Below are 15,696 nucleotides of genomic sequence, written 5' to 3' on the forward strand. Positions count from 1 at the left end.
CTGTATTAATGGGGCTTCTGGATGGCTCAGTCGGTTGAGCGTCCGACTTCGGCTCGGGTCATGATCTCACAATTTGTGAGTTCGAGCCCCGTGTCAGTCTCTGTGTTGACAGCTCAGAGCCTGGAGCCTGCTTCAGGTTCTGTGTCTCCCTCTCTCTCTGCCCCTTCCCTGCTCATACTCTGTCTCTCTCTGTTCTCAAAAATGAATAAACGTTAAAAAAATTAAACAAAAAAAGAATATTTACATCAGTTTCAGTGTTCTTGAGTCCTTATTGTGTTAATATTGCCAAACCATTGCACCAGTAGTGACAAAGACAATAATTAATTTGGGGCTCCTTGTTGAAGCTCTCAGACCATAGCCACAATTATCCATTTTTTTCATACTGTATATGTCTCCTGCTACCACAGATTCTCCTTGATGTTTAGACTGGCTTCTTTTCTATAGCCTTGATCGATCGCTGATAGAATAATGTCTGGCACATGGAGGCACCCAGTAAATACTTTTGAATGAATAAGTGTTGTATTTACTTCTCATACAGTTGCTGTTGGTGCTACTTTTTTTTTTTTTTTTTTTTTTTTTTTTTTTTTTTTGCTACTCTTATTAGTAGAGCAGTGGAAGGTAGAGAGAGTATGGTTTTGATTTTTTTTTTTTTTTCAGCTCAAATTTTCACTGCTGTCTCACAAACAGCTAAAGTTTCAGTACTGGAAATCACATCTGGTTTCTTGATGATGCTAAGAAATTCCCCAAACATTTAGAAAATATGTCAATATGGTAACCCAAAGTGATATTAATTCTGATGGGGGCCATAGACCTAATGTTTATGTATTTAGAAGTAGAAAAATTATTGCATGAACAGAAATATTTGACTTAAGTTAGAATGGAAATGTAAGTTATGCATTATTGTTATGTTTATGTATATGGCGCACTTAAATAAGCCAATTTTAAAAGTCAAAAAACCTTCAGGTTGTATGATACCAGGCTAGTTTTTAAATGTTCTTAGTAATCAGATGGGATACATACTTTCTTCCTGATTAGTATGGCCTTAATAATTTAGATTCAGATAAACTAAAAAATTGTGATCAGCCTAAAGAGTTAATGACTCTTAACCAAGAGTTTCGCTGAACCTATTTTGCAGAGTAGTTAAGAACCAGAGATTCAGACAGATTTTGGTTAGACTCCAGATTCTGCCACTCACTGGCTATGTAACCATGGTCAAATTACTTCCTAGTGCTCTTGTAAAGATTAAATGAGATATTACCTCATTTAAAAGTGTTGAGCCTAGGGGCACCTGGGTGGCTCAGTCGGTTAAGCGTCCAACTTCAGCTCGGGTCATGATCTCACAGCTCGTGGGTTCACAGCCCTGTATTGGGCTCTTTGCTATCAGTGCAGAGCCTGCTTCAGATCCTCTGTCCCCTCTCTCTCTCTTCCCCTCCCCTGCTCGTGCTCTGTCTCTCTCTCTCTCTCTCTCAAAGTTAAATAAATAAACATTAAAAAAAAAAAAGTGTTTAGCCTAGTGCTGGGCATAGAGAAAGCATTGAGTAAATATTATGCCCTGTCAAGAACCTTATAAAAGCTTTTGTGTCTTTCCTAAAAAATGTAATATTTTCCTCTGTATTTTCTTTATTGAAAAGAAGCATGGAAAGGATGAAGCAGTCTCAGTGTATAAATATTAATAGATAAATAGATCTATTTATATACATATAAATACAAAAAACATGCCTCACACATACATGTATTTACAAATATACACCCAAACAGATATATATACCTACTTTGTCTTGGTTGTACAATTTTACTGAGGGGAATAATCTTTAATAAATTTAACATACTGGTAGTATAATGCTGTGTGTGCCTGTACATGCCTTTTCTATGCATATATAGAAGACATAATCGAGGACATTTTTTTGTTAAAGTCTCATTCAATATTAAATAAGAAATAGGTATACTTATCGAAAATGTCATCATTTTATGGCTGTTTTATTATGCTATCTTAAAAGATATTCTTTTGTCTCTTAGGTAAATTGGTGGATCAAACTAGACAATATAAATACATGTATATCGCCTGTGGAGCTATTGTGTTCCTATCAAGTGTGTGGCTACTTATCGGCAATGCTATAAACTACAGATTGCTTGCAAAGGAAAAGAAGCTGGGAGAAGCAAGGAAGAAGAAAATGAGTTCGCCTGAGTCCAAAGAATCTGAACCTTTGAACAAATCTAAACATCATGATGTCAGCATCAAAAGTACAAGAACAGAGAATAATCCCTCAGAAAGAGAAACTAATATTTAATAAGAATCACATCTCTGATTTCAGTGTTTATGACTTTCTTAGGAGTATTTTTTTTTCAAAATATTGGAAAGGTTTTTACTTGAAATGAGAAGTCATAATTAAGGATGGAAGTGAGATTTTCCTCAATGGCAAATTTTTATGTTTGTTTTTTAAAACTTGTTTGGGTAGTTAAAATTTGAGGTTATGCCTGTAAAGAATCCATGCAATGGGTTTATTTCCATACGTGACTCTGGTTGTGGTGGTTAGAGTAATTGTAGAGTCTTCCAGTGACTTCTGGTCTTGATTATAGAGATCTGAATCCCAAATCCCTGGTTTAAATAGCAAGAAGGAATATGTTTAATCAAATAAGAATACCCTGTCTAGATTTTAGTTTTCAGTGTTAGATGGAATTGAAGGAAAATGAATTTTCTTCTAATGTGCACATGCACACACACACACTCACCTGTATTTACACACATGCGCACAGAGTATCTAGAGGACAAAAGACAAATAAGTTCAGAAAGAATATTATCACTATACTTTTTTTTTAACTTTAAAAACAAATCCGTGGAGAGTGAAGAAATGTATTAGGGTGCATACTACTTTGTAGTGTAGATTTTAAATATAAGAACATGGGTGAAATGAAGATGATCTTAATTTGAAAACGCAACTAACTGCTGTAAAAAATAAAAGTATTTGCATATATAAAATAAATTTGAAAAAAAAAACAACCCTCCATTTTAAACCATTATTTCTGAGTACTGTTAAATTTGATGAATCCATGCATGTAGTTTCTTTGAGGATGGCCATTAGTACTTGGTGCTAGAGAATAGAACCCTCAAACAATTTTCAGAATTCTTACTTAATATATAAATCAAATTAAAAGCCTAAATGATTCTTAGCAATGAGCTACGTTCATTAATTTTAAAAGGATTTTAGTTGCTAAGCCAGAAAGTAATAAGCAGGGATTTCTTTTAATCAGAACCCAATCCAGACTCCCTGTCATAGACTTCAGAATGGAATCTACCAGAAACCTGGTTGACAGACTGACAAATAGGCCAAATTCTAATTTTTCCCAGTCACATAGCAGTGATCAGAGAGTTAACTGTTATGAGTGACCCATCTGAATAAAGCTGACTAAGAGTAAGAGGTGCTTCTACTAAGGCCTCCAAGTTCTCCCATTTTTATCCCCTTGCCAAAATGCAAAAGCGAAACAGAGAAACCCAAATGGGCCTTTAACTCCACCACTGAGACTCCTCATGTTGTGGGAATGGCAGCTCTTCAAAATCCCACCTACTCCCAGTCAGACTTCCTGCTGCCAATGAACCTGACCAGGAGACTGTTAAAGGTTTCTAGAACTGGAAGCTGTATGTTAGTTGGCATATACTTGTGAAGGGTAGGCATAGTTTATCATACGATAGTAAGAAGCTTGCAGCATTGCGGGCTGGGTTAATTTAGCGGTTTCTCATTTTCATAGCGATGTTAAAACATCTGAGAATCTGAATCACCCTTGAGTACGGAAGCATATGACAGTTACTGTGCGCTCAGAACTATAAATACCATTTAGAGTAATAAAGTACTTCTAAACAAGGAAGAATTTGTGCCTTATGGCTAATGCGATAAGTATTTATATTAATAAATCTAAAGTTTAAGCATATGATTAATAAAAAACATTTAGTGCTTGATTATTGAAGTGATGTTACTATTAAGATGTCAAAAGGAATTTGCCGTTCTTTTTTTTTTTTTTTTTAATTGCTGTAGAGGCAGGTGCTATTCTTGTTTCTTATAAGAGTGCACCTGGACACCAAGCTTTTGTGATAGTTAATGTTAGGGATTTGATTTGTAAAATTTATGCACTGGTTAAGCATGGGGCTCATATTTAGGAAGCTATAGAAAATTCCACATCTCATTTATCTTTTTTGCAGATGAAGAGGTATTTGTATTTTTCAAATATTAAATAAAACAACTTGTGCCAATATGATAGATAGATAAATCAGGCAAAATGTGGCAGTGTTTGGCTGTCTTTAATTTAGTTTTGCCCAGTCTTGAGTCTTGAATGAGCTGTTTTCATTTTATTAGTGCTTTTGTATTCAGCTCTGATTCATCGTAAGAAATGCAACATAATAAATTGTGTAGTGGCTGTCCAATATTAAAGATTTCCAAAAACTGTCTTCAGATTCTCTGAGGATACCTATTTAAATTAATACAGATATAATATCCCAGGGGGAAATAAACAGCAAAGTATTGATAGTGGGGTTTTGTGCCTACGGCTTTATAGTCCTTTATGTCACTTGCTGGTACAGACAAGCTGGTGGGTGCATTCCAGTGCCTTCCTCCATGGAAGGGGGTTTATTCACTTATTGATGAGGTTTTTGTCAGGTCAAAACCGATTCGAATTTGTTGTGTTGGTCTTTGGTCATCCTCATTAAATTTTCATTCCTAACACTGTATATTAGATTGTTAAAAAAGAAAGGGAAGTAAAATTGCACAAAGCACGTGATATGTATGTAGCCATACCCAACAGTAGCATTACACAACATTACAAAATGTGCAAATATTAATTCCCATACGTACATGTTGGAAATTAGATCAGAACACACCTGAAACACTGACACAGACTCACGTACAGGATTGAGAATTGTTCCAGGGTAAAGTAATCTTCTAGTCATTCATTCTCCACTCTCTTGAACTTGTTAGAATACCTGTTGCTTTAAGAGAATCTTTGGAGACTGAGCAGAAGGTACCAACCTAGAAATTCACATAGTTGCATAACTAGAGGAAGCAGTATAGTTGGCCTCTGAGTCTGCAGCAATTAGCGTATTTCTTCCCCTAGGGAATGATGGGTGTTAGATGTTCAAGGTGTCATGAAGCAAATTCAGAATATACACCATTAAATTTCCTTTTAGTCTCATTCTGTCACTGAGGAATTGTGCAGAAGGGAGGTTATAAACCAAGGTACCAAAATAATTCATGATCACTGGATACTTTTAGGTATTTTTCTACTTGTGATAACTGAGCAGCCCATGTCTTTCACAATTTAACCTTAAATATGCCTTCACTAATTTATGAATCGAATATTGGGTTTCAGCTTGTCCTGACCTATCCCTACTCTCTTTCCTTTTCTGGGTCAGTATCTAGTGTATTTCGCATTGGAAGTCCTAATGTTTTCTCAATGTAAATTCACAAGGCTCATGAGTTTCACTTCTTTAGTATCAAGTTCCAACCACTCTATCTCATGACCCATCCCCTGAAACTAGAAAATAAATAAAATAATTGTCTGATATATTTAAATGTGCACTTTCAAAATCTAGGCACGTTTTTTCACTCCTCCTTCTGTGGCTGTACATGACAAATGAGGATACAGGAAAAAGACTTCAAGATATATGATACAAATGTAAGTTTTTATATTGATGTCATAAAACGTAGAGATATCCCTAATCACTTAATTCAAAATAATTTTCCATCCAAAAGGACCTTTTAAAAAAAGGCCCTCTCAAATGTATAATGTTGCACACTTTTAATAAAACAATTAAAAATTATGATCATTAGGATGCATTTAACAGGGAGAAAGGATAGGAAGTGAAAAGAGAAGTAATATTTATAGCATGCATTTTGGCTACATAATACCTTTTAATATTCAAACCAAATTATAAGTAGAGGCTATTGGCCTGATATAATAGATGAGAGAAACAAAACAAAAAAAATCAGACACACAAAGTTCAGCTAATTACCCAAAGTTGAAAAGTAGTATGTGACAGAAATAGAACTAAAACTCAGGTTTATCTGAGAGCAGAAAGAGCCCCTAGGGTGTTCACTACCATGCTTTCTTCCAATAGAATCTATAGAAGCAAAGGTAGATAAAATATAGATATAAGAAATTTAAAACCTATATGGTAAACTAGTTAGATTTAACTGTAATTTGTAATCTGATTTATTCAGTGTTCATTAGAGACTGTTTGCCATAAACTGAATATATAATTTCAAGTTGCTTGCTTTTCTAGCCCATGAAAATTATCCCAAATAACGGTAATGATTGTATAATAACCCTAATTGTTTTAATACAGCTTTTTTTTCATAAAAATAATGACATTTATATGACTCAGGCATAATATATTTTCCCTGAGGTTGGATTTAGAAGGAAAATGTTATTTTCTTTATGGATAAATAATTCCCATATTAGTTGCTACTTATTATGACTCAAAAATAAAAAGTACCTTATACAAATCATATTCAGAGATACAGAGATTCCCATTTATAGGATCATCCCAAGCTATCAAAGAAATTTAGAAAGATTGTAAGATATAATTGATTTATCTATAAAGTATTTATTTTCCTCATTGAATGCAACTGCCCCTTAAAGCTCTAACTCATTTTTCAAGTTTCCTTGAGCATCTGTAATTGCCATTCTCCATTCTGTCCATTTGTTCTTTAGACAGAAAAGTGTCATTGCTTTTGTCCTTTCCCTCTAGACTTTTGGCATCCATAGAATATTGTTCTCAAAATATATATATATATATACATACATATATATATATATTGTTCTCCTTAGCATTGTCTCAGATAGTACACTTCTAGTGTCTTACATCTTTCACAAAACCACACATGCTGTATCTGGTCTTCTTTATTTGTGATTTGTAGGAATGGCCATATTCCTGGAGCCAGCGGTATATATTTTTGGCCATGACCTCTCATCTTCACAAATAAGAGAACTTGTGTGACTATAGGCTTGAGGTATCCTGCATAAGGAACGTGCTTATATTCTAGAAGACATTTTGTTAATGAGTCTTCCTTATGCATGATAGATATATAAATGAATATGATTTTTGGGAATCTAGAAAAATCGATCTTCCTGTCCTTCACACTCACTATCTTGGATGTTTCTAATTTTCTTAAAGTCCCTCACAACTTTAAGAAACAAAGCTTAACACCCCATCACAGCACCATTACATATCATCCTATATGCAGTTTTAATGTAACGACATCCCCGACACATCATACCAAGTAGATTCCCTACCAAAACACTTCACAGTACCAAGAAGCATCAAAATTATTCAGATATAAATTGAAATTATCATCTTTACTTTATTCAACTCACTTTGTTTATTATGTTTTGATTTCTACATATCCATGTGCGTGGTCTCCATGCACTTAGAAGCTGAGGGGCTCAATTATCAGTAATTATAATGCTTGTATAATGAAAACCATAAACTATCTTTGTTGGTAATTAAAAAATGAATAATTTTCTGAGCTCACATCATTTTTTATAGTTCTCATGTTCTCTTCTTTGCTCTCAATTGTTTGCACACTATTTCATTTTTAGCTCCTACAAGATCCTGCGATCTGATTGATGTTAGTCTTCCCCCACTACTGCCTTTCTTTCACTTTATTTCACTTACATGCAGTTCTTGAAAGAATTGTTAGAGTATTGAGAATCATAATTTTAGGTCCTTGCCTTAAGAGGAAAAGTAATACTGCAAGCAGAATGTTTGGCGTTAGTAGAGCATATGGGAATTTTTTAGACCAAATATTTCTCCCATCGCACCCCTGTGCTACCGTAACTCCTCACCTCCTTTTTTTCCCCTCTTAACTATTAAAAAAATTATTTTCTTTCCTTTTGGGGTGCCTGGGTGGCTCAGTCGGTTGAATGTCCAACTCTTGATTTCTACTCAGGTCATGATCTCAGGGTTCGTGAGTTTGAGCCCCACATCGGGCTCCACACTGAAGTGCCCAGCCTCCTTGGGATCCTCTCTCTCTCTCTTTCTCTCTCTCAATCTCTCACTCTCTCTGCCCCTCTACCACACATGCACATGCAGGTGCTCTCTGTCTCTCTCAAAATAAACTTAAAAAAAAAGATAAATAAAAATTATTTTCCTTTATTTTTCACAATATCTAGGTCAGCTTCTTTAACATTTTTCCTCTAATTCTGGGCATTTTTAATATAGAATTCTTGTTTTTCTGGCGGGTTTTAGTTACACTTCCCCTATGTGCATGAATGCCATGTTTTCCAGTGTCTGTATGTACTTGTTAATAGTGTGAGTAACATTCAGGAATATTTCAGTAGGTGATTAATTCATTACCTTTTCAGCAAACATTTCTTCTTCACATGGCAAAACAAGCTTTTTTTATTTCCTTGTTGAAAATTCTAATATGGCAAAATAAGTTAGAGAGGCTCTGTATGAAAACACAGATATTCAATATCTGTCAAGGCATAAGTTGGTAACAAGTTCTGTTTGGGGACACCTGGGTGACTCAGTAGGTTAAGCATCCACCTTCAGCTCAGGCTATGATCTCATGGTTCATGTCAAGCCCCACATCGGTCTCTGTGCTGACAGCTCAGAGCCCGGAGCCTGGTTCAGATTCTATGTCTCCCTCTGTCTGCCCCTCCCCATTTGCACTCTGCCTTTCTCTCAAAAATAAACATTAAAAAAAATTTTTTTTTAAGTTTCATTCAAATGAACAAAAGAATCATGTGAATTTCAGGGTGAAATTTTAAAACACATTCTTTTAAGCTTTTTATGCTGCATTTGTTTTTGTTTTACTTTAATATGCATCTAAAAAAGATTTTGAAGTTAGTCCTAGTTTATATAGCTTGTTCATTAGAGTAGAGTACAAATTTTGGATATACTATTTAAAAGACTTTATTTTTCTACCACATGCTTTCTATTTCTAACTGAAGGATGAAGATTTCTGGATTTAGTGAGAAAGGATATGCAAACTAAAATGTTTATTTTCTGATCATTAGATGTAATTGTATTTTGATTTGTATTGTATTTCGGGTTTGATCTATTTATGTATCAAAAATATATTTAATTCATTTCATCTTCTCAACCCTCTAAATTAGGTTTGTTAGATATGCATGTTTGTACAGAATAAGACTATAACAGGTTAAGGGCTTTGCCTAAACAGATATTTTGAATTTTGAATAAATGCAGGGTAGGAAGTAGAACCCAAGTCTTTTGAATCCTGACTCATTTTTTTTTCTCCATTGCACTGAATAGGCCATACTATTTGTAATGGTGAATTTTATAGACTGAATACAAATTTACCTGGAAATATTTATTCTAACCTTGCTTGATAAAACCTTTATTTCCAGAGTGAATATATTTCTCCTGAGTCATACTTTGCAAAATCACATTTGTAAATTGAATTTGAAGAATATTTAATGATTTCCCACAGTAGATAATTCTCAGTAAACTGGACATAATAATTGGTGGGATGAATGATTGTGCACAGTATGTATTGTTACAGCAATATCTAAGTCATTAAACATACTCGCCAGTAATGTGTTTATAGAAACCATGTGTCAGTAGTCCATTAATTCCTTTATTGTGTATGTTCATATTTTATTTTAGAAGCATCATTCACTGGTTTCCTAAAAATTTAATGCTACAGCACAGAAAACACAAATTTGTTAAATTATTAAGTTCTATGCAAGAAATTATTGCCACTGTATAATCTTGAAGAGAACACTCAACAATATTTCTTGATCCAGGCATCTGAGGATGGGTTGATAAAATTATTAGGATAAAATCTATCCAGAAAATTCTTGCTTTGTTAAATGGTCATTTCATGTATTTCACACCAAAATCTACAACAGAGGTCTGGCAACAGTAAAACTATGGTTTCTGTTACCTTAGAGATACCATCTTCCTCTGTCCCCATTTATCTAGATAGATATTATTTTCAGATTTTCCCTTTGATTCTATTGTAGAAAAAAAAAATCAGGTCTAAATAGAAAATCCCTTGTGAAGGGGATAGTGGTTGTTATTAGGAATTTGCTCTGTGAAAGTGTAAAAACAATTTGTACTCTGTATGTGTTTGCTTAATTCATCAAGGCTATTCACCCTAAGAACATACTTTAATAAAAGTTTTGATAAACTGATGTGTCACAGTAAAATCTTTCATGAACAGGGCCCATTACGTGTTTGCGGTCAGTGACGTGTTATTCAGCCAAACAGACATCCATATGTACTCAGTGCCTTGTCATTGGGATGGGAAAAGCCTCAGTAGCTGCAGTGAGCGCATCAATAAATATGAGGCCCCTTCTTTGTAATGATGATAAAAATGAGATCGCAAATTGCTTAGATACGAGTCAGGTATAGAAATTCCTATGTTGGCTATGGGAGAGTAGGATATTTCCACATATTTGCTAAATATTCCCTCCAGCTATTTTAACTACTGTGTTGATTAGTATTTCCTAGGGTGAATAATTTCCCATTTCTGAGGAATTTAAAAAAGTATTTTATTGGGGTGTCTGGGTGGCTCCGTTTGTTAAGCATCTGACTCTTCATTTTGGCTCAGGTCATGATCTCATGGTTCTTGGTGTGGTGTTCCACCCCTTGCTGTCAGGCTCCACACTGACAGCATGGATCCTGCTTGGGATTCTCTCTCCCTCTGTCTCTGCCCCTTCCCTGCTCGTGCTCTCTCTCTGTCTCTCAAAATAAACTTTAAAAAATGTAAAAGAAAATTTTAAAAAATTACTATTTATATTCCTTCAATAAACATTTTTTTCTTATCCCATTGATATATTGGAGCAGATATTAAAAGGAAAATTAGGGGATAAAAGTCATGCATAATGACATGTTGTTAAGACAAATAAAAGATATTCCTTAGCAATAGCCACATCTAGCTAACTTTTGCAAGAATCCTTTAGGAGCTAGATTTAGTGGTTAATCTGTAGAATTACCTTTTTTTTTTAATATAAATTGTATCTTGGGCTGTATTTTTATGATTTTTTAAGTGGAAGAATTAAAATGTAGTTGCTTTGTTCATCCTAAAGACCACTGAACAAAATGATCCTACTGTCACAGGGCCCATAGACTACAATTAAAATTAAAGGGAAATTAAGAGACAGGGTGGTTTTGCTTGATAGGTAAGATGATTCGGTCAGTTGTTTTTATGACCTAAACCATGGTTGCATATAATTTCATTTTCCAAAAAAATCAGTAAGGTATAAAATAATTTGAACATTGATCAAAGTTTTAAAATGTAAGATAGAATGCAATTCTTTTTGCCTTCTTACAGATGAAGGTACTTAAAGTATATGTATTTATTTCTATAATTTTTGCATATCCAGTAGTTCTGGACTTGGTAAATAAAACATGGGGGGAAATTAAAATGAAAGAGCTAGCATTTTCATACAAATACGTATTTTGTTGTTAATTAAATATAATGTAGATCTATTTCAATCAGGAATATATTATGTTGTTGATTATTTTTTTTTATTTTTTTTATTTTTTTTTTAATTAATTTATTTTTTTTTTCAACGTTTATTTATTTTTGGGACAGAGAGAGACAGAGCATGAACGGGGGAGGGGCAGAGAGAGAGGGAGACACAGAATCGGAAACAGGCTCCAGGCTCTGAGCCATCAGCCCAGAGCCCGACGCGGGGCTCGAACTCACGGACCGCGAGATCGTGACCTGGCTGAAGTCGGATGCTTAACCGACTGCGCCACCTAGGCGCCCCGGTTGTTGATTATTTTTAAAGTATATTCAATTCAGTACGTTCCTACTTTATTTTTTTCCTACTTCTTCATTTTTAACGAAACTTGTTTGACTACTGAATCATTTACCACTTAACTTTCATTTATACTGTCTCCGTTAATTGTATCTTCTGTTTCTCAGCATAACTAATTTGAAACCAAATGTTGAATTCCTTTATGGGAGTACATATTTTGCCTGCAGTTTTGAATATATTTTCAAATTCATCTGTTTCTTACTAGAATGTGAGTTTCTTGCAGGCAAAAATGTTAGTTAACTTTGTTATAATAACAGCTTAAATGCCTACCTAGCTAAGCACCATGCACAGAATAATTCATTTATTGAAATAAATGGATGGATCTAGATTATTAAATTAATACTATAGCATCCTATGATGCAGGCTGAATGGATATTAGAGGTATTCTCTGGCTAATTTTCAAAGTAAGGTATAGAAAACAAATACCTGTACCTTTTTTGTTATCTTAAAATTGATAATTCTGCTTTGAGGAATTCATTTTTATTTCATTAGTAAACATTCTGTGTAAATTCTGAAATATGCAGTAGCCAAACTTCCATGGTACATATTAACTAGTTTTATTTACAAAATCAGAAATGCATTATTAGGCTTCCTGGAAATAAATGTTGACAATCATTTTATTGACCAGAGGTGCTACTTATTTCCCAATATTTACATTCATAAGTGCTCTTGTCTACTAAGCTTTGGTTCTTTTTTGGGTGTGGGTAGGGGGAGAAGCACACAAAACTAAAGCATCTTTTTGTCTGAATTATGCAATTTAGCATTGTATATATTCCTTTGTACTGTATTCTTATTGTATTTTAATTATTTCTCATTGCTCAGTAATTTTTATTGCAGGCCTATGCTGTTTCTTGGAAAGTATATGAATATATATTTATATAATATATAGAAAACCTGTATTGCATATTAGGTTAAAATGACAAATAAATGTTCATGCTAAATTTTGAAATGAAATCTGCCACAGCTGTTTTTAAGGACAATTAAATGCTATGCTATACTATGCTAATCAAAACAATTTCCCACATCAGCTCAAATATTAGGGTACTACTTTTTCAGAATGCACAAAATTGATGAATGCTATTGGAAGTCAAATACAGCCAAAATACAAATTATTCTTAAGGGCTAAAATGAATGTCTACTGTTTGTTATTTTCCATGAGTATACAGAAGGAACACACTCATTTTAAAAAGAGAATATTACCTGCACCATAGAAGTTCCCGTCAAACCACTTTTTAGCTTATTTTCCCTACTTTAACTTTATTAAATAGACTTTATTTTTTCAAAGCAGTTTCAAGTTCAAGGAAAATGGAATCGAAAGGACAGCAATTTCTCATACTCTCCCTGTCCCATATACGCATAGGCTTCCCCATTCAGCATCTCCCCCACCACCACCGCCACCCAGAGTAGTAACTTTGCTACAATTCATTTTTGTAAAAATACAAAGTATTTTTAAATTTATCTTCACATTTCTTCTTTGAACCCTGTGTTACTTAGAAGTATGATGTTTAATCCCCAAGTGTTTGGGGATTTTCAAGTTCTCTTTCTGTTAATTGATCTCTAGCTTAATATTGTTGTGGTCTGAGAACAGACATTGCATACTTTCTATTATTTTAAATTTATTAAGGTCTGTGTTATTGCCCAGAATGTCTACGTTGGTGAATATTTCATGTAAACTTGATAAGAAAGTGTACTCTGCTGTTGTTGGATGAAGTAGCCCATAGATGTCATTATATCTAGTTGTTTGATTGTGTTGTTGCGTTCCACTGTGTCCTTACTGATTTTCTTCTTGCTGGATCTGTCCATTTTTGACGGAGGATTGAAGGTCAACAGCTGTAACAGTGGACTCATCAATATCTCCTTGCAGGTTTGACCTCATATTTTGATGCTTTGTTTTTAGGAACATACATATTAAGGATTGTTGTGGAAAACTGACACCTTTATCATTAAGTAATGCTACTCTTTATCCCTGATAACTTTCCTTGCTGTAAATAAAGTGTGTACTATCTGAAATTAATAAAGCTACTCCTACTTTCTTTTGATTAGTGTTACCATAGTGTACTTTTTCCCATCCGTTTACTTTGAATCTATAGGTGTCTTCATATTTCAAATGGGTTTCTTAGAGGCAACATATAGGTGGGTCTTGTTTTTGTTTTACCCTAATAATCTCCTTGTTAATTGGTGCATTTAGACCACTGATATTTAACATGATAACTGAATAGTTGGAGTAATATCTACCATAATTTGTTACTACATTCTATGTGCTGCCCTTGTTCTTTGTTCCTATTTTTGTCTTCCACTCTCTGATTTTCATGGCTTTAAAGGAGCATTTTATATAATTCCATTTTCTCTCCTTTCTTAGCATATTGATTATATTGGTTATATTTCCTTTTATTTTTTTTTTTACTTTTTTAGTGGTTTGCCTAGTGATTGCAATACACATTTACAACTAACCCAGTACTTCACAGGTTGTGCAAGTACCTTGTAAAAACAACACAGTCCTAATTCTGTTCTCCTATCTCTTGTATCATTGCTGTCATTCATTTCATATATGTAGGCATATGTATATGTATGAATATACATGCATACTTGAGGACATTATTGCTATTACTTTTTTGGACAAAATATTATTTTTAGAACAATTAAGAATAAGATAAATAAAAGTTCGTATTTTACCTTCATTTATTCTTTCTCAAATTCCTTTACTTTCTGTCTATAGATCTGAGTTTTTGATCCCTATTATTTTCCTTCTCTCTAAATAACTTTTTTAAACATCTTTTAAAGGCTGGTCTACGAGTGAAAAGTTCCTGTAATTTTTGTTTGTCTTAAAAAACACTTCTCCTTCTGTTTTGAAGGATAGTTTTGCAGTATACAGAGTTATGGGTTGGGCTTTTTTTCTCTCAACATTTTCAATATTTCCTTCTACCCTCTTCCTACTTGAATGGTTTCTGAAGAGAAGTTGGATGTAAGTCTTAGCTTTGCTCCTCTGCAGGTGAAGTGGTTTTTTTTCCCCTCTGGCTTCTTTCAGGGTTTTTTTTTTTTTTTTGCCATATTTTTACTTTTCTATAGTTTGAAAATCACATGCCAGGTATAGTTTTCTTACATTTATCCTGCTTAGTGTTCTCTGAGCTTTCTGGATCTTTTTGGTACCTGATATTATTGGAGAATTCTTGGTCATTATTGTTTCAAATATTTCTTCCTCTCTTTCATCCTCTTCTGATATCCCCATTATACGTATGTTATAACTTTTGTAGTAGGCCCAATTGTTGGATATTCTGTTCTGTTTTCTGTCTTTACTCTTTGTGCCTTTCATTTATGAAGGTTTCTATTGAGATAGCCTCAAGCTTACAGATGTTTTTCCTCTGCTGTGTCTAGTTGACTAATGAGCCCATCAAAGGTGTTCTCCATCTCTGTGACAGTGTTTTGTTTTTTTTTTGTTTTTTTTTGTTTTTTTGTTTTTTTTTTTTTTTTACATTTATTTATTTTTGAGACAGAGAGACAGAGCATGAACGGGGGAGGGGCAGAGAGAGAGGGAGACACAGAATCGGAAGCAGGCTCCAGGCTCTGAGCCATCAGCCCAGAGCCCGACGCAGGGCTCGAACTCACGGACCGCGAGATTGTGACCTGAGCTGAAGTCGGACGCTCAACCGACTGAGCCACCCAGGCGCCCCTGTGACAGTGTTTTTGATCTCTAGCATTTCTTCTTGGTTCCTTCTCAGAATTCTGCCTCTGCTTCTAGTGCCTCTCTGTTCTTTCACGCTGTCCACTTTATCCATTAGACCTCGTAGCATAGTTGTTTTAAATTACTGATCTGATCATTTCAACATCCTTGCCATAACTAAGTTTGGCTTGAATGCTAGCTCTCCATCTTCAAGCTGTGCTTCGTTCCTTTTAGTATGTCGCATGTTTTTCTTG

General features: G+C 34.3%; 1 protein-coding gene across 6 annotated transcripts in view; it reads left to right on the forward strand.

The window, feature by feature from the left end:
• SLC16A7 (solute carrier family 16 member 7) overlaps positions 1-10,149 on the forward strand; it is a 194,058-nt gene extending 183,909 nt beyond the window's left edge. For all 6 annotated transcript variants that reach the window (XM_045465430.1, XM_045465428.1, XM_045465429.1 and 3 more), the window contains one exon: positions 2,017-10,149. In XM_045465430.1, the coding sequence (XP_045321386.1) occupies positions 2,017-2,288 (272 nt within the window). In that variant the 3' untranslated portion in view covers positions 2,289-10,149. The remainder of the gene's footprint in view (positions 1-2,016) is intronic.
• The last annotated feature ends 5,547 nt before the right edge of the window (positions 10,150-15,696 follow it).

The sequence above is a fragment of the Leopardus geoffroyi genome, chromosome B4 (assembly GCF_018350155.1).
Source record: "Leopardus geoffroyi isolate Oge1 chromosome B4, O.geoffroyi_Oge1_pat1.0, whole genome shotgun sequence".
Taxonomy (NCBI): Eukaryota; Metazoa; Chordata; class Mammalia; order Carnivora; family Felidae; genus Leopardus; species Leopardus geoffroyi.